A 26,240-nucleotide genomic window follows, 5' to 3' on the forward strand; every position below is an offset into this window, starting at 1 on the left:
ATGCTCCCTATCCAGTCTGACTGTGCTTGACCTATTTTGCCAAGAAGAATGGGCAAAAAAAGTCTCTAGATGTGCAAAACTGGTAGACATACCCTAAAAGGCTGGCGGTGTAATCGCAGTGAAATGCAGTTCTACAAAACTTTTACTCAGGAGAGCAGAATACAACTGTATGACACACTTTTCAGATTTGAAAACTATGCATGCAACACTTAATATTGGCTTCAAACATAAAATCCCAACAACGTGATACGAATAGCTTTGTAATTATTTAACATGTACGGTAATGTAAAGTTGTTGATGTGACTGTCATATGTAACACAAAACAATTAAAATAACAAAGGTTCAGGGGATGTGAATTCTATCATAATTGATCACATGCTTAAAAAACTGCATTTTTAGCATTTAGTAGAAAATTTTGCACACTTTTGATTTTTCGAAATTAATACACAGATAATCTATAGCCTTATATAACGAATTTGTATAAATGTAGTGTAATTGAAAACGTTTGTGTTTGAGAAAAACAATTGAACAAAACAGTTGGGATCTGAGGTCTTGAGAAACTGGCAGAAGGGCCAATTCCACAGCGACACAGACCCCTAAGGACAACAAGTGCCATCACTGAACCTGATCCTCAGCAACTCCCCAACCCAATGAAATTCAGATGTGCAGTCCTTTCCCTGCTCAAACAAAAGGGAGCAGTTGGCAACAAAAGCCCATGTGTGCTCATGCAAATATTTCAGGCACCTGCCTCTGACAGCATTTTACGTCAAACTTAGACATTGACACAATAAGAAAATCTGCTGAAAAAAAGGTTTATTATCAATAAAGAAGCTCATTGTGAAAACGGGGTGCATAATTATTATGTCAGTGCAGTGACACAAGATATACACTGCTCATAAAGACTTATGATGATGATAACACAATACTAAGATTTTGCACATCTTTAATAATGATTATCAATAACTAATGACCTGATCTTCATAGTTATTTTACAGTTAGCATAAGTGAAAGTAATTATTATTGCTCAGTACTCTGTGAGTACGTTCTGTAATGAGGTCACTCTTTGGAGGCATCAAACAGTGATGATTGCCTTGCCGGTGTTTTCTCCATGCAGCATCCCCATGAAAGCGGCTGGCATGTTTTCAAAGCCTGTGGTGACGTGCTCACGATACTTCAGTTTCCCCTGCAGAGGCACAATGGAAACATTAAACCCACTTGGAAGGACACAAGGTTTAAATATTTACCCAAAATAACAAAAAGTAATCATACCTCTTTGACCCAGCCCATGAGTTTCTTGAGGCCTTGGGGATGGTCACTCTTCCACCTGCTTTGCATGAAGCCTTCTATCTTAACCTGCTTCCAGTTTATGGTGGTTAGAGGGTATGGCCCTGGTAAAGACATACCCAACATTACAAAACTGAAATAAGTACTGTTTGAATACTATTCTGCGTGGACGGCTTTTATTGAATTTCAGCAAGGCAAGGTCGCCCTCTAGTGTACTTAAAATATATACATTGACAAGATCATGATCATCTGTGCCTTGCAAAAGTATTAAAACCTCATTAATGTTTCCAGATTTTATCACGTTACAACCACAACCTTTAATATGTGTTATTGGAATTTAATAGTGACATGAAAAGAAATAGTTGCAGTTTTTAAAGATTTTTGTAAATAGAAATTTGGCATCAATTTGGATTCATCCTCCTGAGTCAATACTATAACCAGATTTACAACCAGATTTCACAACAATTATAGCCCAATATAGGGTGGTGGAAAACTGCAAACATAACCCCTTCTTATTCTGATCTGCTATTTTTCTTGGTCTTCGTGATGCTGTTTGTTCACTGATGTTCTGTAATAAACCTCTGAGGCCTTCACAGAACAGCTGGATTCATACTGAGGTCAAATTATAAAACATCAGGTTGGTTGTGCTCAATTTTATTCAGTTAAAGGGCTGAATGTTCACAATAGGAAAATATGTACTGTGTTCTTTTTACATCATATATCAATAAAATGGGACATTTTAAAAAGTTTAAGTGGTATGAATACTTTTGAAGGTACTGTAGTTAGGACAGTTTTAACAACTCCTTTCTATGGTGTTCGACGGACTAAAGGAGGAGTGTGGAGCAACAGACCTGTTTGGTGTGCAGCATCGTGGTATGTGGAGATACCCCCACACACAGCTATTCTACCAAACTCCTTCATCTGTTGTAATGCAATAGTTGAAAATTGACCACCAACCTAAAATTAAGACCAAACCACAACAAGTTAGGAACGCAATAACCAACAGGAAAAGTTTAAAGACACCTGGAGCTTCACTAGCTCACATTTTCAAAGAAGCAGTCATATCCTTCAGGAGCAGCCTTCTTCAGAGCCTCCTCCAGGGAAGGAACAGTTTTGTAGTTGAAAGCCTCATCAAACCCCAGCTGTTTCAGGTAAGCTACTTTGGCATCGGACCCGGCTGAACCCACCACTTTACAGCCCTTGATCTTGCCGATCTGTCCCACCACGGTTCCCACAGCTCCAGCTGCAGCATTCACCAGCAGAGTCTCGCCTTTCTGCACTTGCAAAACTGCTTCAACCCCGTACAGAGCCGTCAGTCTGCAGACAGGCAGGAAAGAAAACTTTCTAAATTTTGAGTTTTTTCCTGATAATTATAATAGCTTCTAAGCCTGAAATATTGTATAATCCATTTCCAGAACAAAGGTGGTGGTTAACCTCAACAGCATATTAATTATTTTTGTTTTTTTTGCCAGAATCAACCATTACAGATTATATCATCTATTTACCCCTCTGTTCTTAGCACTCGCAGCTCTTGTACTCCCTAATATAGTCCTTGGACTTCACGCTTTAGTGCTATCACTATCCATTTAAGCCATAATAGGGATGACAAAATCAAACAGTCAGTGATCTGAATTGGTCAATTTCCCGTAGTTGGCTCTGACCAGTGATTAGCTGGTTAAATGCTATTCATTAAACAGCAGACAGAGAGCTCCCACTATTTTCTGTCTTTAAACACATTAACCAGCTGCATGCACTTTGATGAATGTTTTTGGAGTTTAAAAAAAATGATAAAGGTTAGAGACATGTCTTTTGATGCATGAATGTGGATAATCTTATAATATTCCAATTTTCTATCAGATTAAAATCTACTACCTCTATCAAAGAACCTGCAGCAGATTTACTTCCTCTAGTGGTCTAGTCTTTAGAACAAAAAAGTAGAATCAGTCAAACATCAATATTGGCAACTCAGACCTCAAACTAAATTGTAAATGAGTACTGGCCTGGAAAAGCGTGATCAAAGAATCTCTGGTATAATACTACAATCCTGGCAGCCAGATAGAAGAACTCCAGTGTATCTGCTCACCTTAAACGAAGACAGGCAAACTAAAATCTGTCTTACCCTGGCATGCCAACGGTACCCACAGCCAGCGACATAGGCACATCCTTGGGCCAGTCGGCCATGAGGAGAGTGAGGTCCTTCCCATCACTGAGAGCGTGTGTTCTCCAACCACAGCTGCTCACAACGTGGCTTCCCACAGGAAATGCTGAGTTTTTACTTTGGATCACCCTATGCAAAAAAACAAGCCATCTTTCTAGCAAGCCTTCATGCGTTGCAACATCACTCAGTGCTGCCACTAAATATTACATGTTGTAGACACTCTAAACCCGTGAGAAGGGGGAAACAGTCTGTACAAAAATACCTCAAAAATGCTTACTCTGTAACCAGCAGTGCATGCAGTTATTAAATGATGACTTCAGATCTATTTACATTGTAAAACTTAAAAATAAAACTTAGTTTAACTATTTTGGAGGTGTGTTTGTGTTAATGTGGTACATCATTATAAGTCATACATAAAATAAGGCAAGAAGAGACTGAATCTACACAGAGCAGTACAAAAAATGAGAAATATAATCTGTCTGGATGGTTTTCTTTCAATTAGCTAAAAAACCAAAGACATACATACACCATATAAACAATCATTTTTCCACATTACAAAAAAAGAGTTTAAGGATCGAAGACTGGTAACTGATTTCAAGAGATGAGAAGTAAAAACAGAAAAATCAGTTATTGTGATTTGATCCTTTGTATCCTTTAGCCAAACCCATAGATTGCACAAAGGTTACAAATGATCAAAAGGTTTTTGTGGCACTAGCAGCTTTAATACATTGTAATCAGAGTCGACCCCAGATGTCTGCGCCAAGAAATACGACTTGGTGCTGTATTACTATAACACATGTCACCCCAAAACCAAACATTAACTTTTGGGCCACAGTTCCAAAAAGGGATGTTTGGAACAAAAACGACACCTAACAGCACCACACGAAAATATGGTGGCGGCAGCATCATACTCCGGGGTTTATTTTTCCTCTGTTTTGGAATAGCCAAGCCAGAAATCTACAGATTCACCCAAATAGGGTTGTGAACATGAGATGTCCATACAGTCTGACCCGCAGTCAAAGGTTTTTGAGAACTTTTGCAAAGTAAAGTCGTCAAATAGTGTTAAGTTAATAGACTCTTACCAAAGAAGACTGAATGCTGAAATTGAATGAGAAGGTGCTTCAACAAGCTACATATTAGTTTAAGTGTGTGCACATTTTTTGCACTCTTTAAGAATTTATTATTTGGCCCCCACAACAGATTTGTTTGTTTTTCAGGTAATTTGTCCAGGCTATAGGCCATTTCATGCTTTGAAATGATTTATCGTGGCACCATCTGGTCTCACCTGGCATTTTCACACAGGTGTATACAGTTTTTATATCCCCTGTTACACAGAGGGAATCACGTGAATAAAACAAAGGAGATGGTTGTAGATTTTAAGAGAAACAGGAATAGGTCAAACACTATTTCCATCATGGGAGAAACAGAGGTGGTGGAGGAGTATAAATACCTCGATGTTCACCTGGACAACAGACTAGAGTGGAGATGCAACTGTGAAGCCATCTACAAGAAGGGACAGAGCAGACTGTACTTCTTGAGGAAGCTTAGGTCCTTTGGTGTTTGCAGCAAGGTGCTGCATATCTTCTATAAGTCTGTTGTGGAGATTATGATCTCTTCCACCATCATCTGCTGTGGAAGCAGCATCAGAGCCAGGGACTTAAAAAAGCTCAACAAGTTGATAAAAAAGGCTGGTTCTATTCTGGGGACTCCTCTAGACTCCTCCAGAGATGTCTGGAGATCATTGTGGAAAGACGGATTCTTCATAAAATGAAGAACATTATGGAGAACCCTGAGCATCCTCTTCATGAGACTGTTGTGCAAAAACAGATTATCAGAGTAAAGGGGGCTGAATACTTTTGCACACCACACTTTTCAGTTTTTATTTGTAAAAGCTGTTTTAAATCATGTATAATTTTCGAATCAATTCACAATTGTATATCACTTTGTGTTGGTAATTCACATACAATTCAAATAAAATATATTTATGTTTGTGGTAATGTGACAATATGTGAAAAAAATTCAAGGGGTATGAACACTTTTACAAGCCACTGTAAGTTGGAAAGAAAGGACTCTACTATGACTCTGTCCTCTTTCACCTGTTAATAACCCTGTCAGGCAAGTTAAACAGCATGAGTGGAAAGTTCAAAGCAGCCATCAAAGACAGACGTCTATATACAAAAGTATTTATAAGACAGAGGAAATAACATTTCAGTATTACAGTGCTTAATTTTGACACAATCCCCTGAGAAAGCCCAGACTCATTCATAAGACAATAACACTTATTGGGTTTTCAAATGTGGACCTTTTGCTGTGATCATTGAACTGTATGTTTAATGTTAAGTAAACTATGCATATAGAGGATCTAGAAGATTCTTAAAATGGGAAGGCCGAATGTATTTTTTACTTCTTTGATGTATATTTTAAAGTCTTCCAAAAAGGGCACGTCAGACCTTTCTGTGTCTGAGAAAGCTTTCCTTACTTTGCCACTTGAGTTCCGATCATCACATCCCCCTCCTTCATGTATAGTTTGCTGAAAGGTCTGAAAGTGAAAAATATACAGATATAATTAATGATAAATACATGATTGTGAGGTTATTTACTAACGATTGCATGCATGCTGTCCATCTACCTCATGTATGGATCCACACTGAGGAAAACTGCTTCCAAAATCACCTCTGTAAGAAAGCCAAGGTGGATCACACTTTGTTTAAATTAATGTTAGAGAAAAACACATTGTGCTCTTTATCAACCCTGTACAGATAGAATAAAGAACATATTCCTGCCTCCATCTTTGGGTTCAGGCAGCTCCTCCACCTTGAGCTTGAAGTCGCTATCCTTTGGGAAGCCATCAAAGTGCTTGGCCAGAATCCATGACTTAGCCTGAACCATGGTGATTTACTCAGGGCTGCTGGGAGAGAAAGAGCTGCCAGTTGTGATCAAACAGGCAGGATCATATCAAAGCAGTCATACATTGCGCTGCCTGGTTAAAAATTAATAATTCCAAGGCAGTAAAAAGATTCTTGTTCAAACAATAGAAGAAAAACTGAGACAGGTGTAGAAACAGGATAACATCCATATTAATTTCTTTTAACATGTTCTAAGTCAAAGCATTGATTGTGAATCATATTTTTCAAAAAAATCTAAATGTAACAAGTGGCAAGAAAGTGTATGCAACTTTAAGAATTGCTTAAATAAAAAACGAAATGCATGACTAACACACCTCACTATATATGTATTTCAACCCACTTACCAGTAGTATTAGTAGTAGCAAGGTAGTCTCAAGAAGAGCTGCTAAATAAGCAGAGGTTGTGAGATCAGTCAGATCAGGAGCTGTATTTATTCCCAACACTGGGCGGGACAGAAGCTTTTTTACACAACGATGATTGGTTGAATACCTTGGTCAGCCTCTTACGTATGACGCAAGACGTCCCCAACGCTGAGTTTGGATGTTTGGCGCGGGGGAAGCTAACCGGTTGAACCTTGGCGGATAAAATGGACTCATTTTGAATCGAGCTGTAAGTATTGAGGTCAGACATAATAAGTGAGTTTGGTAAACTCGTTATAACCGTCGAGCTAGCAGTACGTTTAAGCCACTAACAGACTCACGTACGATCACTGTTATTTGTAGCTAGCATGCTAGTTGCGACGGTTTGTTGCCACACTCGTCATAGGGGGGAGCGTTACGAGTTTTCACAAGAAAGTTTTCCTCATAGACGCTATTGTTTTTACGTCTCATTATACCTAATTTATTATTTGATACGTAAAGGTTTTGTTTGGAGTGTTATGTATGTTTTTTTAACTTTTTTGCTTGCTCTGGGCTTCCGTCGAATGCGTCAGGTAAACTGCAGGATAGTTTCATTAATGTTATGATTACTCGGTATTGTTTGAATATCTTATCGCGCTGATACAGATAGTATCAAAATGGACAAAATACAAAGACTTTGCATACACTTTAATTTTTTACACATATGTTTATGATCTTGTATTAAGTCCTATTCAGTGACCTATTTAGGCTCTAGTAGCCATTATTTAGCAGTGGAAAGAGTCAAAGGAAATACTTAGCATGTCATCTACTTTCATAAATAATAAAAATAAAATTTTAGATTTGGGCAACATATGGGAATTGGGCAACATATGGGAATTGGGCAACATATGGGAATTGGCCAATTTTTACTTTAAAATCTCCTCAGATTGGCGATTGAATTAGATTGCACATGGACATAGAGCATACTTCATGTAAGTTCAAAAGGTCACAAATACAGTTATCCCTTTTTAAATGTGTTTTCTGACTTTTTCATTCTTATTGTGCATTGTGCTGCTGGATGACTGAGCAGCACAGTGTAAGGTTAAACATGTTAAGCGGTGCCCAGTTTGTGGAGGCCCTAGGCCGTCTGGGTTATCCTGGTGCAGCTTCGCTGAAGGCTTCAGAGTTTGATTGGCTGTTTGACTGCGCCCCAGAGAACCTTCATTTCTTGCGCTTCGTCTGTCGCACCCTCAACCACAGCAACGTTGTCACCACAGAGGAGGCAGTTGCGTTTCAGGATTTGCAGAAGTCTGGTAAACCTATTCTGGATGAAAGATCCCTGGCGGAGGTTCTTAAAACCATAGGACCTTCTGATGGGAGCAGCACAAACATCTTGGGTCATATTTCGTCATCCTCTGCGTTTGCGGTGGAGGGGGATTTGGCCGTAGAAGACTTGGAGGCAGAACTCCAGGCGCTGTGTAAAGAGAAGGAGTTGAAGCAGCGGCGCTACAACAAGCTACAGGTAGCAGCCACGTCCCACGCGGATTTTGACCTGCAACTTGGTGCCGAGCTGGACCGCTCTTCAGGCAAGCTTAAGGAAGCTATTGCATTGATTGGAGCAGAGAATGCTGACACCAACACAGTATTACAAAACCTAACAGATGAGGTCAGGAGGCTTGGATCAGACCTACCTCAGCCAGAAGCTAGAACAAAAGCAGATCAATTAAAGCCCTCCATTTCCCAAAAGCCCCCAGTCTTCCTATCTCAGCTGTCTTTGGATCCTTACTTACATCAGGAGGAGCTCAACACGAAAACGCTTGCTGCCTTTACTCAGAAGCATTTTTTTCATGGCATTTCAGACATTGTTGAGACATCTCGCTCTGAGCGCCTCCAGGTCCTTGACCTCAGTTCCTATGAAGATGGAGAGGACAGGGGTGCTGATTGTAAAGGTGGAACAAGTGAAGATCGAATGGTCGAGCACAGGAGGACAGAAATGGCTCGACTTCAGTGGTCGCATATTGTGGCTCAGCACCAACTGATGCAGGCTGTGGCAGAAGAGAAGGCTGTCAAGGCTGGATTAGACTGGCTCTCAGAAAAGGCTTGTCATACAAAGGTAAAATAAATGAATACAGTGTGCTGTGAACAATTCATACTTAAAGGAATATCGGGAATAACAAAGCTTGTCATTAAAACACGCTCTTGTATCTGTTATGTGTCCCTGATAGAGCATTTCCACCTCTTCCTCACTGCACGTGCGTGACGATGTTGCTAGGAAGGAGCTGCAAGCTGTCGAGGCTGAGCTGCAAGCTCTGCTTAATGGACCGGTACCTTCTGCTCTCAGAGAGTCGGCCAGGCTGCTTAATGTTCCTGTAGTGAGGGGAGACCTGGCTCTGCAGCTTGCCAGACAAAACTACTACACTTCTAGGCAGGACCAGGTGAGTAGCCTAATATACTGAGTTCAACTTGAAGTAATTTATTCAATAAAAATTACCATTACTATGATAACATTACATTACTAGAAGCATTGGGGGGGGATTAAGTTATTTTGGATTACTGTATTACTGCGATGGACTGGTGACCTGTCCAGGGTGTATCCTGCCTTTCGCCCATAGACTGCTGGAGATAGGCACCAGCTCCCCCGTGACCCACTATGGAATAAGTGGTAGAAAATGACTGACTGTATTAGGATTCATGCTAGGTGATTTGTTGTTCGTGGGTCAAGACTTTGTAGAATCACCTTTTGCTCCAGTTAAAGTTGCAAGCACTTTGGGGGTCTCTACCAGCTTTTCATGTCTTTACATGCAAGTCTCTGCCCGTTCTTTTCTACAAAATGGTTCCGGCTCAGTCAGATTCGGTGGAGAGTGTCTCTGAACATCAGTTTTCAAGTCTAGAGACGCATTCTCAATTAGATTTACATCTGGGCTTTGTCTGGGCCATTCTAGCACATGCATATGCTTCGATCTAAGCCATTCCACTGGAGCTCTGGCTGCATGTTTAGGATTATTGTCTTGCTGGAAGGTGAACCTCCACATCAGTCTCAAGTCTTTTGCAGCCTCTAACAGGTATCCTTCAAGTTTTGTCCAGTATTTAGCCCCACCCACCATGTTCTCATCAGCTGTGACCAGCTTCCCCGTCCCTGCTGAATGAACGCATCCTCACAGCACAATACTGATGCATTCAGGGTTAGGCGCAGTGTCGGTTTTCTGCTACACATGGCATTTTGTATGTAGGCCAGAAAGTTCAATTTTAGTCTCTTCTGACCAAAGCACCTTGTTCCACGCGTTTGTCATGTCCCCTACGTGGCTTGTGGCGAACTGGAAACAGGACTTCTTATGGGTTTCATTCAACATTGGCTTTTTGCTTCCGTCTCCCCTATAAAGGTATGCAGTGCATAACTAACAACTGATAGTTATGCACTGCATACCTTCTTGTGTTCAACGTCTTGTGTTGAAGTTATAGATGTCAAAAGAAAACTGTGCTTCACATTTAATAATCCTGGATCAATCTTACCACGTAGGTGCGTGACTACCTACTGCGTCAGAAAGCGTCCTTTGACTTGGTCCTCTTGGCTCATGAGCTGGAGTTGAGAAGGTGGATGTGCTGTCAGAATCAGCTGATGAAAATTCACAGCAGGCTGTCGGAGGAAGACAAGGCAGGTTCACTGAGAATGGAGTCCCTGGCACACCCAGACCTGGCTATCAACCCCAGGCCCAACCCTATCATCAGCTCCAAGGACGTTGCGTTCAGCAGGTAAGACTCTTTGAGGCACAACAGGGCCAGTGACTGAAGTTTAGAAGAATTGTTGATATGTCTGTTTTCAATCTATGGTAATCTTTGCTTGCTTGGCTAAATCAGATGTGATTAAACAACAAAGCAATAGGTGTGGAAAATTACATCAAAACTAAGCAAGAAAGACGTTTTTCTTTTTTCATCTAAACTTGTCTCAGGAGAGGATTTCTGTCTCGGACTTTGACATAAGCTTCAGAACATTTTTTTAATAGGGTTTTTTTTTTAGGCAGCTTAGTAGCTCCTCAGTTCATGTGATTCTGTGCTGCTATAGTATAGATATAGTTTGGCTTTGAACAAATGGTTCTTCTCCTCAGATTACTCCAGATTCTTGACCATGACTCAGACCACGGTCAATCAGAGCCTTTTCGGACATATGAAGCTTTGCAGCAAGCAGCTCGTAGCCTAAAGACATACACCCAGCTGACACAAGACTCAGTAGCTGGCGCCAGCCGCGAACAGCACTACATGGCTGCTCGCCTGTACAGTGACTGCGAAGCACTCCACAGGGCTATGTACACAGAGCTCCAGCAGTTGGTCTTAGGCCCACAGGTACGTCCAGTGGCCATTACCGACCAGGACCTTCTTTGTCCCAATGCACAGGTGGGTTTATTTCTTTTTATTGTCTTGGTCAACCATACTTAACACTCAGGTCTTAAGGTCAGTCTGTTAATTTACAGTCATTGGTCACCCTGGGTGAGGGGAGCTGGTAACACAATTCTTTTGATTTGCACATTGTTGTTATGTGATGCAGTGTCACGCTTTGGGGGGCGGGGGTCTGTATTGATTGAAGTCTGTGATGACATTTGGAAAGAAACTGGCATTCAAGAGGTCAAACATTGAAGAAAACTAGAAATCTGTCTCGGCCTGCAACATCTCTAAAGATTAACACATAGAATCTCATGAATTTAAACCCGAGGATACGTGCAGCCTGGAAAGTATGGAATTTATTAATTTTTAGGTCTATATTTGTATGGACACAGAAAATAGAGCATAGTGAAAAATAATTACTCCCCATCCCATTGTCTAACGCTATTCATGTACCATGTAAGGGGGCACAATATATCATATATATATCATCGCAGTATCAGGGTGTGCAATAATATATTGCAAAGGAGTTGTTTGGAGTGCTATGATTGTGGACTTACATATTCCAAGTGTTATGAACATGTATTTTACATGCTAATGTAATATTTAGCCAGATGGAGAGAGTCTCATAGCAGCAGATGCTCACGCTGGACGAGATCACTTATTTTATTCAGAAGGAAATCCTTATTTGCTCTTGGAATGCCAGTATTTAGTTCCAAGTGAGCGGCGCACAAAACTAACATTGACATTAGTCCTGATAATATTCCAGTAGATGTTACTGCTCAAGTTTATTAATATTTACCAGTCATGTTTGTAGGAGTTGCAGTGCCAAAATGCAGTAGTGGTTAGTTGCTGTAGCTTGTATAAATAATTGCTTATCCTTTTACTGCCTGGACCAACTTTAAAGTGAATAATAGAGAGAGAACATCGCAGATGTAGGTCAAAAAGATTTTCTTTCATCAAGGCATCAAGCTGTCTCTACATTCAGATAACAGACATCCTTGAAACTTGGACATTGCAGTGCTTAGTAATGATGAGTAATCAGTTTTGTCGGCAAGTGTTACTCAGCCGGATCCAAGTTGCTTTCTACATCATGACCAGGCTGCTCTCAGGCTATGCCCTGGATGAACAGCACCCAGCATTTAGTGTGATGAATGCAGGACGTTTGTTTAGTGAAATATTTGTGAAAAACTACACGATTCTTCGGAGCAGTTCCGATTATATTGATCCTGGTGATTACATGTGATCTTACTTGCAGTTTCTCAAACCACTTCCCTCTCTCAACAGGAACTGACACTGAAACTTGTAGAAGCAGAGTCTCAGCTGCAGAATCTTCAACAAGTGATGCAAGAAATCCTGGGAGAGGTCAAAGCCAAGCGCTCTCAGCTAGAACGCAATACGCTGCTCAGGCGGGAGAGGGAATTGTACATCATTTTCCACTTGGATGCACAGCTTCTGCAGAAAGTGGTGGAAGATCTGGAGAGCAGGATGACTAACAGAGGGGAGCAGTGAAACTACGAGGAGCTCTTCCAGCCATCTCAGCTCTCCTGCTCCTCTTTTAATGATGACACTTTTCACTCTTTTTGAAGATAAAGATGTTTGAAGATGTTTGGGGAACAGCTTTGAACCTCTCTTTGCTTTTTTTGTGAAAGTGTCAAACAAGAATTGAATTGGGAAAACCCAGCGGTTCTGTCTTTATGATGATGTGGGTTAAATAGTTGGTTATTACTGAAAACATCTGTAATCAGTTTCATACTAATAGTTTTTCCTGTTATTCTATCATACTTGTTACTTTTCGTTTGTCTGCTAAATAAAATGTATTTAAATCTACGTGGAGTTTTAATATTATACATATTTGTTCCCAGATATTGTGTGCAGATCAAACTCTAGTTCAAACCAGGTTTGTGCAGCACTGAAAAATCTTTCCTGTGTCATTTTTTAGACTTTAAAAGCCAGAGACAAAGGAAGCAGTCGTTCTGTTAGGGAGGAGATGGAGCAGTCGAGCAGCAGGTTGTACGTTGGTCCACTCTCCCAGGCGGCCCTGAAGGTCCTGGCTGCTCTTCGGGCCCAAAATCTGCATGAGGGCGGATGCAACCAGCGCTCCTCCAGAGATCACAGGCAAAGTCAGAGTAGAAGCTTTACATTAGTGTACAAATACGATTTTCTATTTCTACTCCCATCCAGAATGTTCTGTTTGATATTTTAGCCTTATATAATTAATATTTTAAGTCCTTTCACTTGTACCTTTTGTAGATGTTGGTGATGAATTAAGGCAACTGAATAATCAATACAGAGATACTTTTGCTGCTTCTGATCTACATAGAAGTCATAAATGGTTATGTATTTGGGTTTCTTCCCTTGTGTTTTTTATGTTAGTGGAAAGGTGTAATTACAGCCACGTGGAGTCATGGACTCCAAGCTGCTGCAGTCAGATGGAAAGTAGAGACAGTTGGTAAGTCAGATGATATTGTGACTCTAGACGGATATGAAAGGATGTGCAATTCTTTGCACCTATGTAAAATATAGTTAATTAGTCTGGGATGTTAGCAGCTCTTTGAGAAGGTGGCCTCTGGGTAACTGGGCCGTGACTCAGCAGAACAGAACCTGGCTTCAGCTGAGTAATGTTAGCTGCTAGGTTACTCATTATAAGCCATAAAGTACCAAGCTAGACCAAAGTGCAGCGATAACTGCTATTAACTTTATTCACATCATGCCCTGTATCGATATGGATCAAGTAACTGCAAAGTCATGACAAGTTGTCTTTCTTTCTAGATTTTACTTGATGGATCGACATTAAGTAGTGTGTTCTGCCTGTTTGCTACAAATATAGCTGTGTGTGTCTATAGGAGTATGTTTTCAGTAGATGCCATTGCATTGAAGCTCTGGCTGTATGTTTAAGATAATTTTCCTGTTGGGTAAGGGAACCTCTGGTCCAGTCTCAGGTTTTTCCAATGTCTTAAGAAGAAAAACAGTCCCACATCATCAGCATATTTAACAATGGGTAAGATGGCCTTTGTTTTCAAGCACATATAGCATTTTGTTTCAAGGCCAAAAAAGATCAACTCTGGTCTCATCTGACAAAACCATCTTTGGGAGCCACGTCCTGGTAGATTTGCAGTTGTACCACACACTCATTTTCAGACGGATATTTTGAACGGTGCTGTGAGATGTTCTTTAACAAACCTCTTTGGTCTTCACAGAACAGGATTAAAATATACGCAGGTGGACTCTGTTGACTATTTAGGTGATTAGGTGAAAGACAAATGGCTGCGCTGGGTATTTTTTTAGAAGCATCAAAGTGATGGATGGATTGGGGCCTCATCTACAGTAATGCAGGCACTGTTTCAGTTGTAGTGAAGAAATGGCTGAGTCATTTATTGGTCCATCTATGTTCCTACACTTCGTCATGGTCATAAGATATGGATCATAAATGACAGGGGTGTCCTACTCCAGTGCTAGAGAGCTACAGTCCTGCAACTTCATAGATGGATTCCTTCTGCAACATGCCTGAATCAAATGGCTGAGTTCCCTCATCAGTATGTTATTCAGCTCTGCAGAGACCTGGTGATGGGCCGTTTGATTTAGGTGTGTTGGAGAAGGGATGCATCTAAAAGTTGCAGGATGGTAGCTTTCTATGACCGGAGTAAGGCAACCCTTGCTCTTAGAGATGGGAAAAGGAGTCATCTCTTCCGGGGAGTTGATTGAAGTAGAACCAAATCAAAAGGACTGAGTTGAGATGGTTCGTGCATCCGATCAGGATGCCTCTTCCAGGCAGCTCCCAATAGAAGGAGACCCTGAGGCAGACCCAGAGTCACTGGACTTTATATTCCTTGTGGCTTGGGAACACTTTGGGATCCCCCAAAATTAGTTATAGAGTGTCACTGGGGAGAGAGATGTCTACGTTGGTTACCATGGTGACTTGATCTTAGGAGACAATGGATGGATAGTATCAGGGTAAATGGGGCTGAATACGAATGCACTACACACTTCTCCGATTTTCATTTGGAAGAAATTGTGAAAACCATGCATCATTTTCCACAACTTTGCTTTGGTTTGTCACATAAAATCTGAACAAAATAGTTTGTTGTAAAGTGGCAAAAAGTGGTGTGAATAGTTTTACAAGCACTAATACATCATAAAGTGTATAATTAAGTTATATTGTGTAGTATTGCAGTATTACACAATATTAGAAGGCCTAAAAATATTCTATTGCTGCGCTCCAGGCCCCAGGGGTTGTTTTCCATCACTGACCATAGCTCTACCAACGATACACAGACTCATCAGACTACTGCTAATTGTCAGGCGGCATCTGGTTTGGATTCCTCGCTCCAAAAGAAAACTCTTGAGGTGCTCCCTGATCATCAGTGTTTCCAGACATATTCCCACATATTGTGCCTAGAGCCCCCTGCTTACCTGTCCAGACAGGCTCTGTCATTCTCCCAGGAGACAGAAACAGACTTCTGCCAACAAGAGACATTTTCCGTTTCTCTCCAACTACCAAAGACTCTTTCTGATCATCAAACTGCACCCTGCAGTAGGTAAGAGGCAAAGAAATTGAGCTGTATAATTGAGATTTCTTTTATTTTTTCATGCTAATTTTTGTTTTTCTCTTAAAGTTCTGCAGGAATATTAAAGCCAGCTTTCATGTTCAATAACTACTCAGGAGACAAAGTCTCTGATGAAATGTTTGCCTCAACAACAGAGCAGCCTGAATCTCATTCTGTAGCTTGTCACACGTTATTACCATGCTCTGATAAACGTAAAGAGACGGTGAACTCATCAAGTGCACGTATTAGAGACGACGCTCTCTGGGATATTAGTGCCAACGAAGCAGAGGGCCTTGTGCCTTCAGGCAGTGGAGAAAAGTGGACACAGAGTGTGTCTAACCCCTCAGAAGAGGCAGCTGGTGTTGTAGACGAACATCAGCACTCAGAGCTGAACACAACTAAAGCTAAAAGGGGACACCAGCCTCTCGTTGGCTTTGTAACTAAAGACATGGGCCAGCCAGTGGCAGGAATAGCAGAGAGGGAACTCTTGCAGGGAGCATTAGTTCAGTCTGAAGACACCAAATTTATCCTGGAGGACAACAACGCTCACAACCTGGAAAGATTTGGCTTGATAGCTGTGGCAGTGGAAAGCAGAACAGCAGCAGACAATGAGGAACACCGTGAATGTAATGTGGACCCAAAACAGCTGAGCTGCTTTGATACTCAAGACACTGACATACACAGATTAAAAACAGATGCACAGCAGCTAGAAGAGATCAGGCCTGTGCCTAAATCTGTTGGTTAGTTTTCTTGTTTTCTTAGTTAACTTTACTTGACTGTTGACATTTTTGAATTTTCTAATTTCAGTTATACCATCCTCAATACCATCATGCTTAACTACATTGTATTAATCAAATCCTTGATTTTTAACCAAATTATACATACACTGGTCACCACCAGGGGGCGCTACAGCCCTTCTAGAACTACATGATTTCACCAGCAGAAAGAGCAAACATATACAGCAAAGTACCATGAAAATTCAGTTCACAACTGAATATTTTAGGTTCATTAAGTCTCTTGAAGAATGAAAGATTTATATACTGTGTGTAAAGTGGTGAACCTACTTTTTGGAGGGAACAGAAGCTTTAAAAAAGCATAAACACTAGTTTGGGTCCTGAGTTAAAGTTAAACTGTACTATGGAAAAGGATGGATAGTTTAATATTAGACTCTGAATAGTGTTCATGTTTTCTAGGTCTAGATAAGTATTGTATGTAGTAGTATGTCTCTAGACTGTATCACCTAGCCCATTATCCATCCATCCATCTTAAAGTAAAGTTTTTAATAATACTTTTTAAATGGACTTAAAAAAAGTCTGGAAAACTTTGAAATTGTAACATGGAAAATGTGTAGTAGCCCTTGGAAAAGTGAAAGTCTTACAAATCTCAGTAACAAATCAGTTAAAAGGATTTCTATTTATTTTTTTAACACTGTTTTTACATATGTCATTTTTAAACTGAAAGGTTTTCAAAGTAATTGTATATTAAGATAGATGTTTCTTTTGCTCTAAGTTTAAGGCTAAACAAGAAGGAAATATATATAGCATACAACGAAGCATTTTATCAAGTTTTCTTACTCAGTTTGGAGTAGCCAATCAACCTAACATGTTTTTGTCAAGTTTTGAACTGTGAAAGGGAAAACATGCAAACTACAAGCCGGGATTCGAACCCAGAACCTTCTTGCTGTAAGGCAATAGTGCTAAAAGCTCCACCCTGCAGCTATATATAAAAAAAAAAAAACAGTTTGAGGAGTGGCTTTGAGAGAATGCGTCTCAGGGATGCTAAACATTTAAAGTCAAACAGCAGTGTGGCTCAGCCATCTTTCATTCTGCTGAGTGGCAGTGATGGCATGACGATGCTGAGGAAATATCTTTGACATGGTGTTGTGTCGCTCAAGTCTAAGCTGCATGACAGACCTTGAGTCTTAGATGAAACAGACAGTGCTGAATCACCTGACAAACATAAACACATGTACAGATTCGCTCTCAGCAGCATACACTTACAAAGAAGGTTCATGTAATCTTGGCATACCTCCTTCCTGCTCTCTTTATGGCCTTATGCATGCTTACTCAAAATCATGCCTATACAACAGAATGGATTTATTGATCCAGAATGTGCAAGAAAAGTGATGATCAGATTTTTTACAATGCTGTCACTTGCCTTCTAGAGGGCTCAGATGGAGAGCGAGGACTTGTGCCAACACCTTCCCTGGACTATGGGGCATGTAGGTCATGGTTCAGATCTCCCTATTGTCCTGGCAACCAGCAACACCACACCTGTCTGCAGGTGAGTCTTTATGGAACAAAACAGCATCATGTAATGAGGAATTTGAGATAATAGAAAATGAGACGAGGACGTTTGGAAGTTAGGCAGTAAGTTATGGTTGTGAAACACGAAAACATACTTGCTGTGTTTATTTAGTGTTTCCTCCCTGTTTTCACACAGACCAATTCAGCCACTACCTCTACCTCTTAATCACTCTTTCAGGAGATACTGGTTGCTGTTATTGCAGGCACACGAAATGTCCCTAAATTTTAATCACTGCTTTCAGCTGAGGATTAGGTCTCAATGTCTTCACACACTGACAAATTAATCTGTCTTGCATAAAATTGGAAGAAAGTGTTGCCACACAGAACACTGATGGCTCATTACTAAGATGTAAAGGTCACCAAAAGTTCCTACGGAGCTGTGCCGATGTTTATGGGTACAGTAGTTCTTTGTAGTTTAGAACTACAAAGAGAAAAAGGAGGGTTATGGATCTAGAGATAAAAGAACGGATCGAAGATGGGGGAGAATCCATGGAAAGGATTACAAAAAGAGGTGCAGGACTATACTGTATTGCTCCAATCAGCTGCAGATGTCCTCTCTCTATCCCTTCTCATTCGCTCTCACACAGTTTATTCGCCCGGCGCTCGGCTGCGAGCCATGGCCTGCCTTGGTTTTCTATCTATATCCTGTAGCACAGCACCCGGGGGAGGTTCATGACTTTGTCAGCAGTAAAACGGGTTGTGTTTACAGGGAAATGAGGAAGATTCTCCTCAGGGAGCTGAATCACAGGAATGCCTATCCAGTGAACCCTTTTCTGACAGCCATACAGAATTTTGCACCTATAAACACTTGCTCATAATGATTTTAGAAAGTCATCATGATATATTGATCTTCACATCTCTTGCCTGCATTTAAGAGAAGAGGGCATAGTTCGGTTTTATTTGAATAATAAATTGTGATAGATTATGAGGAAGCTTAGTAAATTCTCAGTCTTCACTGACTGCAAATATAATCATTGTAAGTTTTAGTAAAATGTATTAAACTCATTTTATTTGATAATATATGAATATAATACTCTATGTAAATTCCTGTTAGCTATTGCAATAATTAATACTGAATAATCTAATTTTACTAAGTAAATAGGAAAAAACATACATTCTTTTCTGAAAAATAAAAATGTGGGACCAGATGGGGGTTGGTGTTGAGTGTGTATAAAGGTCAACCTCTGACCCTTTCCCAGCTCCAGGCAGACTTCTCAGACAAACAGCATCTTCACTGTCTGTCTTGTCTGGGAAACAGTGCTGGGGGCTGAATCCCGCATCCCTTTTCACCCTTCCTTGTTTTCTTTGTACCCTTTTTACAGCAAACTTTACCTGCTGTTGTGTTTAAGTAAATTCCACATTATGCTAAGCAATTGTGAGTCTATAGCGCCTTACAAAAGTATAAACACCCTGTGAACCTTTTCAGATTTAGACAATTACATACGGCATTGTATTTTATGGGATGGACCAACACAAAGTGGGAAGAAAATCATACATGGCTTTCATATACTGAAAAGTGTGGTGTGCATTTGTATTTAGCCCGTCCAAGTCAAACTTTGTAGAATCACATTTCACTGCACTCATTATGGCTGTCCTTTAGCATTGACTTTCTTCTTGGCACTCTTCCATAAACACGGCTAATAATTGTCTTGTTGACAGATTTTTCCACCTGAGTCGTGGATTGCAGCTCCTCCACAGTAACCAGTGTGTCCCTTGGCTACTTTTCAGATTAATCTCTCTTTGTCTGGCCTGTATAAGAAAAACTTGAAAACCCTCTGTCAGTTTCCTTCCACTTCACTGTAATTTGCTGTTTTTTGCTGGTGCATCATATGCAAAGTTATTAATGTTTGTTGTTGTGACTCAGTAAAATGTGAAAAGGCTCAAAGGGTTTTAATATTTTTGTATGGGACTGTATGTGCATCTATAAACTCTCTCTTTTCATGTCATTAATTGTGGATTTACTATGTACGACATCATATAGATAATGGCAGCAGCCATTTTTCAGTCATCATGTTTTGAACAAGACTTTCTAATGTTATTTTCTTTAACTCTTTTGTATTTTGCTTTCTTTTTCTGCTCTCTGCTCATCTCCGGTGAAGACCTACAGTAAATCAGGTCTGCTACCAATCCCAGAACGCAGACAAAACTCCTCCTTGGAACTGGAGAAGACCATAACTACATCAGCACTTGACAAAGAACTATATACGAAACAATTAACTTCTGAGATTCGTTCAGATCATCCTCCCCTCACCCCATCCTTTCCCCGGAAGAGGAAGTATGATGTATTTCAGCATCAATTTGTGAATCCACACCTCAAGAGCTACAAAACCATTTGCCCTCCAAAGTGGGAGCCGCCGCGTCCCTCACAAAGGACGGTGGCGGAAGGAGGAGTGAGCGAGCTGAAGAAGATCAGACGTCAGCCTTCTGTTTCTGGATGTCCAGAATCGTCAGAAGAACAACAACAAACCCAGATTAAAATCACTCCCTGCGAGACGCAGCTTATGTTTAAAATCCATACAGAATCACATGTCCTCAAGCAAACTCAACCCATTAGTCTGAAGAAAGTGGAAAAATCCTCCAATGAAATGGCAAGGATTGCACCCAAGCAGAAACCCTTTGCCAAATTATGCAAACACAGGTTGGCTAAATTAAGGGTCAGTTCAGCCATGGATGGTCCAAAAGGTTTTTATGAGGTAGTTGCCACGAGTGAGCTACAAACTCAGTCCAAAACTGGCCTACAGCCTGCAGCCCTGGCATCTGATGCCAGAGTAAAGGATTCTGGGAAGCTGAACTCAGAGGAGAGAGTGCAGATGCTAGAGGAGGTGTGGCAGGCTGAGGTGGTGGTGGTAACGATGATGTTTCGAGATGGAACAACTCAGTTAGACGCCGAGCAGGTGAGTGGACCCGAGTGGTATGCACACTGAAAACAACAGATAGGTCACTGGTCCTAAACATTAACATTACTATTTATTTGGCTTAAGCTCTTAGTTCTAGTTGGGTAAAAATTAACCAGTGTCAAACTTTCATGATTTGGCCTCATATTTTATTGAATCTGAATAGTCTAGAGCAAGGCCTTTCAAACTGTGGTACAAGTAGCACTTGTAGTACTTTGGGTGCTTTTAGTGGTAAATATGAACAAATAACTGTGGTAGATTGTAGTATTTCAACAAAGAGACCTTTGGGTCAAATTAAAGCAGACAAAAATGATTGTTATGATTCCACTCACCTCTAACTTCACAACTTGAATCTGGAAATGACATTAAACCCATCTTCATCGTGCCTCATTTAAAAAAAAAACAAAAAAAACTGGAATTTACTGATTGATATGCTCATTGCCCAGGCTAACTGCTGTCAATAATACAAGCTAATGGCTACATTTCTCTATATTTTGTCTCTTTAATCACTAACAACATTTTTACGTAAGGAATTTTGTAATTATTGAATAAGATACATTTGTTTATACAAGGCAGCCATGCTGGATTTTCACCTTTAAATTACAACTTCGGGGGGAAGGACTGTTCTGTTAATTTATCCCTGTTGAAACTTGAAAATGTCAACATCTTAGAAATAAACTGGAGCACATAATTAAACTGCATCCTTAAATCAGTCATGCAAATGGTGCCAAAGTGGGGTTGTTTTTATTCGTCACCGAACCAACAGAAAAAGTCTCCCAGTACTACTTACTTAAAATATCTGAAATAGGAAAACTTGGTGTTTACTGAAGTTATACTTGTTTTTAAAAACTGAGAAACCACTAGTTTTACCTGTACATTAATGTGGCTTAAAGCCTTATTCACACATGCCTACTATGCTGCCTGGCATTTTCCTGTTTGATCCCTGACTTAGAAGCTCACACCATCAGTGTGTGGCCTCCTTGTGCTGATGAAGAATGATCGTTGCTGCGCCCCACCTCGTTGTTCACTGGGTCTAAATGACAGCCTGGTCTACTTGAAACTAGAGCACAACCCTCCATGGGCACAACAGCAAATTCAGCACACTCAGCAGCTCTTTACCAGGTCTGTTTTTCTGTATGAGACATATCCTGGTGTGATGAAGAGTTTACCTGGGAATCTAGATTAGTTTTTACGTATGTCATAACCATGCAAATGTATGAAAATATGTTTATGATCATCCACCACAGAGATGTGCTTCTACGGATATTGTCAAGGTCTCAACTGGTGGTTTGCTATAAAGCCAAGGATTTTCTTCGTACAGTTTTGCTGTATTACAAACAGGACCTCAGCTGGAAAGAAGGTATGACTCTTAAGATGATGCATCTTTGCGCTCTTCCTTCAGGAGATAAACTAAAAAACCAAAGACAATGGAATTGACTAATATGGAAACACCTTACTAACAATAATACACATGGAGAAATTAACTGAATATGACAAGACCTAAAGAACATGAATAAGCAGCAAGGAAATGATGAAAACCAAACACCCAAGGATCGTATCAATATTGTTCTGACCTGTTTTCCCTCTTGGTATTTCACTCTTGTTGTGACGCGTTCCAGTAACTTTTCCTTCTGACTGATCTGGTCTAAGCTTAGTCTGTTCTTGGTTTTGTATTCATTTACCAGGACCTGACATACATATTGTGTTTTGCAATATTATTCCTACACAGCAGGTTGCATGATGGTCTGATATTGTGGTTGCACAACAGATTTTGCTTTCTGTACATGGAACAAATTAAAGTTCTTTCTATTAAAGCTCCACAGATAATTATTCAGTGCTTTCTAGGCAAGTTTTATGTCATTATTACTGCCAGTCTCTTTTCATGCAACACTGTGTTATGTTGCTCTTATTTTTATGAGCGTTTTACTGTTTGCAGTGGCAGGTTGTCAGATCCAGGATCCACAGGTTTCAGGGTGGCTGCTGGATCCCACGGATCCCTCTTCCTGCTTCAATGAACTGCTTAATAAGCACAGCAAAAGACCATGTGCAACACCTTCCCTGGGTCCTGACAAGGTTAGCAAAATGTAATTTCATTAATTTCTGTATAAAAAGAGCTGAACTGAACTTCTAAGACTTGTCAAAGACTTCTTGTCTATTTTTTTTTCCCATTCAGAGTCTCTGAGCCTTAATTTAATTTTAAAACTATTATTCAAGCACAGCAGCTAATATCGGTGTGAGATTTGAAGGTCAAAATAACAATAGCTAACCAGAAAAGTAGATATTGACTGAATTTTTAACAGTTAATTATGAATTGTCTCATTGGGGAAAAGACAAACATAAACACTTCCCTGAATCTATACATAATAAATAAAGATCTGTGAATTCACTATGTACTATTTTCTGAAGTACCATGACATACAATAGGTTAGACCATTTTCACATCCAAACTGGAGTTAAAGGGGACATATCATGATTTTAAATCCTTCCTTTTCAGCTTACCACTTTACTGTGTTCGTTGTTTCCATAAAAGGATGAATTGACCCTTTAATCAGATGAAGCTGTAGATGGTTGCTGAAGCCCTTGTCCTTGAAGGCTAAATATGTATTTTGCATGTCCCCATTAAATGTATCATAACATGCAATGCTCCTGGGAGAATGGAGAGTTTCCTTTATAGAGATAAAATCAAACAAAAGATTAATCATTTGGTAGGTCCATTTGAAGACAGAGTGAAAGAGAATAAAAACTTTTTCATCAGACTAATAAACCAACAAATAGGGCGAATATCACTTAAAGGTGGATAAAAAAAACATGTGGCTCTTCTGTCTCGAATTGTTGTGTTTAATTAACATTGAAGGAATTAACTAATATCACAGCAAAATACAGTGAATTCATTAAAATTACTAGAACTAGAGTAGACTGCACAAGTACTAGATACATTTAGGATTCTAGTCAAGAACAATAAAAAGTAGTATTTTAAACATGGCCTCGAATAAGTGGGTTTGCAAAAAATAAGAGCCTAAGGTCCCATTGGTATTGCTAATGCGGGAAACCAGTTAGACAGACTGGTTTCAGATTTTGTTTTTGAAGAGAAATCGTTTTATATACTATATCTGTGTCACTTGTCTCTCTAAGGGGAGGGCCGGTATGAGACTTTCCTAAAATGATGACTTTGAGTATATAGACCATGATTTCACTGTATTGCACTATTTACACACATTTTCTCTGTCCAAATACATTGCCTGGCCAAAAAAAAAGTCGCCACCTGGATTTACAGGGGTTGGACAATGAAACTGAAACACCTATCATTTTAGTGTGGGAGGTTTCATGGCTAAATTGGACCAGCCTGGTATCACGTAGTGACCTGGCCACTATCCTGCAAGAAGAATGGCTTAAAATCCCTCTGACCACTGTGCAGGACTTGTATATGTCATTCCCAAGACGAATTGACGCTGTATTAACCGCAAAAGGATGCCCTACACCATACTAATAAATTATTGTGGTCTAAAACCAGGTGTTTCAGTTTCATTGTCCAACCCCTGTAACTAAGCAAATAGGTACGAGCTTGCCATTGGATAATTACTGCATGGGCAATTATGTTTCAGCTGGCAACAAGTTATTTAACCTTAACTGGTGCAATGAGTTGCTTCTCATTTCTTAAACAACCATGTCGAAAGATGCATCCTGTGGTCGTGGAAAAGATGTCAGTCTGTTTCAGAAGGGCCAAATCATTGGAATGAATCAAGCAGAGAAATGTGGCCAGAAAAAAATCCTGAATGATCGTGATCGGCGATCACTTAAATGTTTGGTGAAATCAAATCGAAGAAAAACATCAGTAGAACTCCAGGCTACGTTTAATAGTGAAAGTAAGAGCATTTCCAAACGCAGAATGCAAAGGGAACTCAAGCGACTGGGACTGAACAACTGGGTAGCCTTAAGAAAACCACTAATCAGTGAGGCTAACTGGAAAAAAAAGGCTTCAATTTGCTAGAGAGCATAAAGATTGGACTCTGGAGCAATGGAAGAAGGTCATATGGTCTGATGAGTCCAGATTTACCCCGTTCCACAGTGATAGATGCATCGGAGTAAAAAGAGAGGCAGGTGAAGTGATGCACCCATCATGCCTAGTGCCTACTGTACCAGCCTGTGGAGGCAGTGCTATGATCTGGGGTTGCTGCAGTTGGTCAGGTCTGGGTTCAGTTGGTCAAGTCTGGGTTCAGCAACAGTATGTGTTCAAAGTATGAGGTCAGCTGACTACCTGATTATACTGAATGACCAGGTTATTCCATCAGTGGATGTTTTCTTCCCTGATGGTACGGGCATATTGCAAGATGACAATGCCAGGATTCATTGGGCTGGAATTGTGAAAGAGTGGTTCAGGGAGCGTGAGACATCATTCTCACACATGGATTGGCCTCCACAGAGTCCAGACCTTAACCCCATTGGGAATCATTGGGATGTGCTGGAGAAGGCTTTGCACAGCGGTCAGACTCTACCATCATCAATGCAAGATCTTGGTGAAAAATGAATGCTGGGAACACTGGGTGGAAATAAATCTTGTGACATTGCAGAAGCTTATCTAAACAATGCCACAGCGAATGCGTGCCGTAATCAAAGCTAAAGGCGGTCCAAAGAAATGTTAGAAGGTGTGGACTTTTTTTTTTGGTGGCGACTTTTTTTTTGGCCAGGCAGTGTATATACCATGATCTAATAATCCGTCTGTTTGTCCGTCCGTCCGTCCAACCACCCACACATAGTCACAGTAGAATCTCAGCCAGCAGTTATATCTTGGAGAGAGACTGTGTTAAATACTGAAAGACAGGGCCAAGTGTATCATCTATAGAAGGTCAGCATTTAATGGTTGGCAAGCAGCAGCTTGGCCGATGCCCCCCTTCAGGAAGGTGTCACAGCTAAACATAGAGCCAGGCCAGGTGTAGCTTCTAGGAAGAGAAAAAACAGAGAGAGACCATAAATTTAAAAGCTGAAATAACAGCAAATGATGCAAAATTGGAGAGTAATATGAGAATGTAGCATAGTGAATGAAAGTGGTTATTATGTCCTCCAGCAGTCTAACCCTATAGCAGCATAACTACAAAGATACATCAGGATAAACTAAGCCACTCTAACTATAAGCTTTATCAAAAAGGAAAGTTTTAAGCCTAGCCTTAAAAGTAGACAGGGTGTCTGCCTCACGGACTAAAACTGGGAGCTGGTTCCACAGGAGAGGAGCCTGATAACTAAAGGATCTGCCTCCCATTCTACTTCTAGAGACTCTAGGAACCAACAGTAAACCTGCAGTCTGAGAATGAAATGCTCTGTTAGGAACATATGGACCAATCAGATCTCTGATGTATGATGGAGCTAGATCATTAAGGGCTTTATATGTGAGGAGGAGAATTTTAAATTCTATTCTGGATTTAACAGGGAGCCAATGAA

General features: G+C 40.4%; 2 protein-coding genes across 14 annotated transcripts in view; one reads left to right on the plus strand and one right to left on the minus strand.

The window, feature by feature from the left end:
• Positions 1-796: 796 nt before the first annotated feature.
• Positions 797-6,753, minus strand: LOC124880917 (prostaglandin reductase 1-like). Of its 2 annotated transcripts, none has more exons than XM_047386345.1 (9): positions 6,693-6,753; positions 6,226-6,347; positions 6,072-6,117; positions 5,922-5,981; positions 3,404-3,571; positions 2,328-2,601; positions 2,136-2,241; positions 1,270-1,388; positions 797-1,183 (listed from the first exon to the last, which is right to left on the minus strand). In XM_047386345.1, exons 2-9 carry the CDS (start codon positions 6,329-6,331, stop codon positions 1,073-1,075), a joined length of 990 nt encoding a protein of 329 aa, XP_047242301.1. In that variant the 5' UTR covers positions 6,332-6,347; positions 6,693-6,753; the 3' UTR covers positions 797-1,072. The 2 variants fall into 2 exon arrangements, with proteins under 2 accessions (XP_047242301.1, XP_047242300.1); XM_047386344.1 differs by having other exon boundaries at positions 6,226-6,350; positions 6,693-6,752.
• A 54-nt stretch (positions 6,754-6,807) lies between these two features.
• The window catches only part of LOC124880916 (DNA polymerase nu-like), a 76,379-nt gene continuing 56,946 nt past the window's right edge, over positions 6,808-26,240 (plus strand). For 4 of the 12 annotated variants that reach the window (XR_007041500.1, XM_047386336.1, XM_047386337.1 and 1 more), the window contains exons 1-10: positions 6,815-6,957; positions 13,003-13,183; positions 13,437-13,512; positions 15,284-15,598; positions 15,677-16,347; positions 17,772-17,890; positions 20,013-20,807; positions 21,760-21,929; positions 22,055-22,167; positions 22,744-22,880. Coding sequence is in view for 9 of the 12 variants with exons in the window: in XM_047386336.1 (XP_047242292.1) it covers positions 13,051-13,183; positions 13,437-13,512; positions 15,284-15,598; positions 15,677-16,347; positions 17,772-17,890; positions 20,013-20,807; positions 21,760-21,929; positions 22,055-22,167; positions 22,744-22,880 (2,529 nt within the window). In the remaining 3 variants the exon portion in view is untranslated. Of the gene's footprint in view, positions 6,958-7,764; positions 8,800-8,911; positions 9,122-10,203; positions 10,437-10,789; positions 11,076-12,347; positions 12,891-13,002; positions 13,209-13,436; positions 13,513-15,283; positions 15,599-15,676; positions 16,348-17,771; positions 17,891-20,012; positions 20,808-21,759; positions 21,930-22,054; positions 22,168-22,743; positions 22,881-26,240 lie in introns of those variants that run through there. The other 8 variants (XM_047386334.1, XR_007041501.1, XR_007041499.1 and 5 more) reach the window with 8 other exon arrangements.

The sequence above is a fragment of the Girardinichthys multiradiatus genome, chromosome 14 (assembly GCF_021462225.1).
Source record: "Girardinichthys multiradiatus isolate DD_20200921_A chromosome 14, DD_fGirMul_XY1, whole genome shotgun sequence".
Lineage (NCBI taxonomy): Eukaryota > Metazoa > Chordata > Actinopteri > Cyprinodontiformes > Goodeidae > Girardinichthys > Girardinichthys multiradiatus.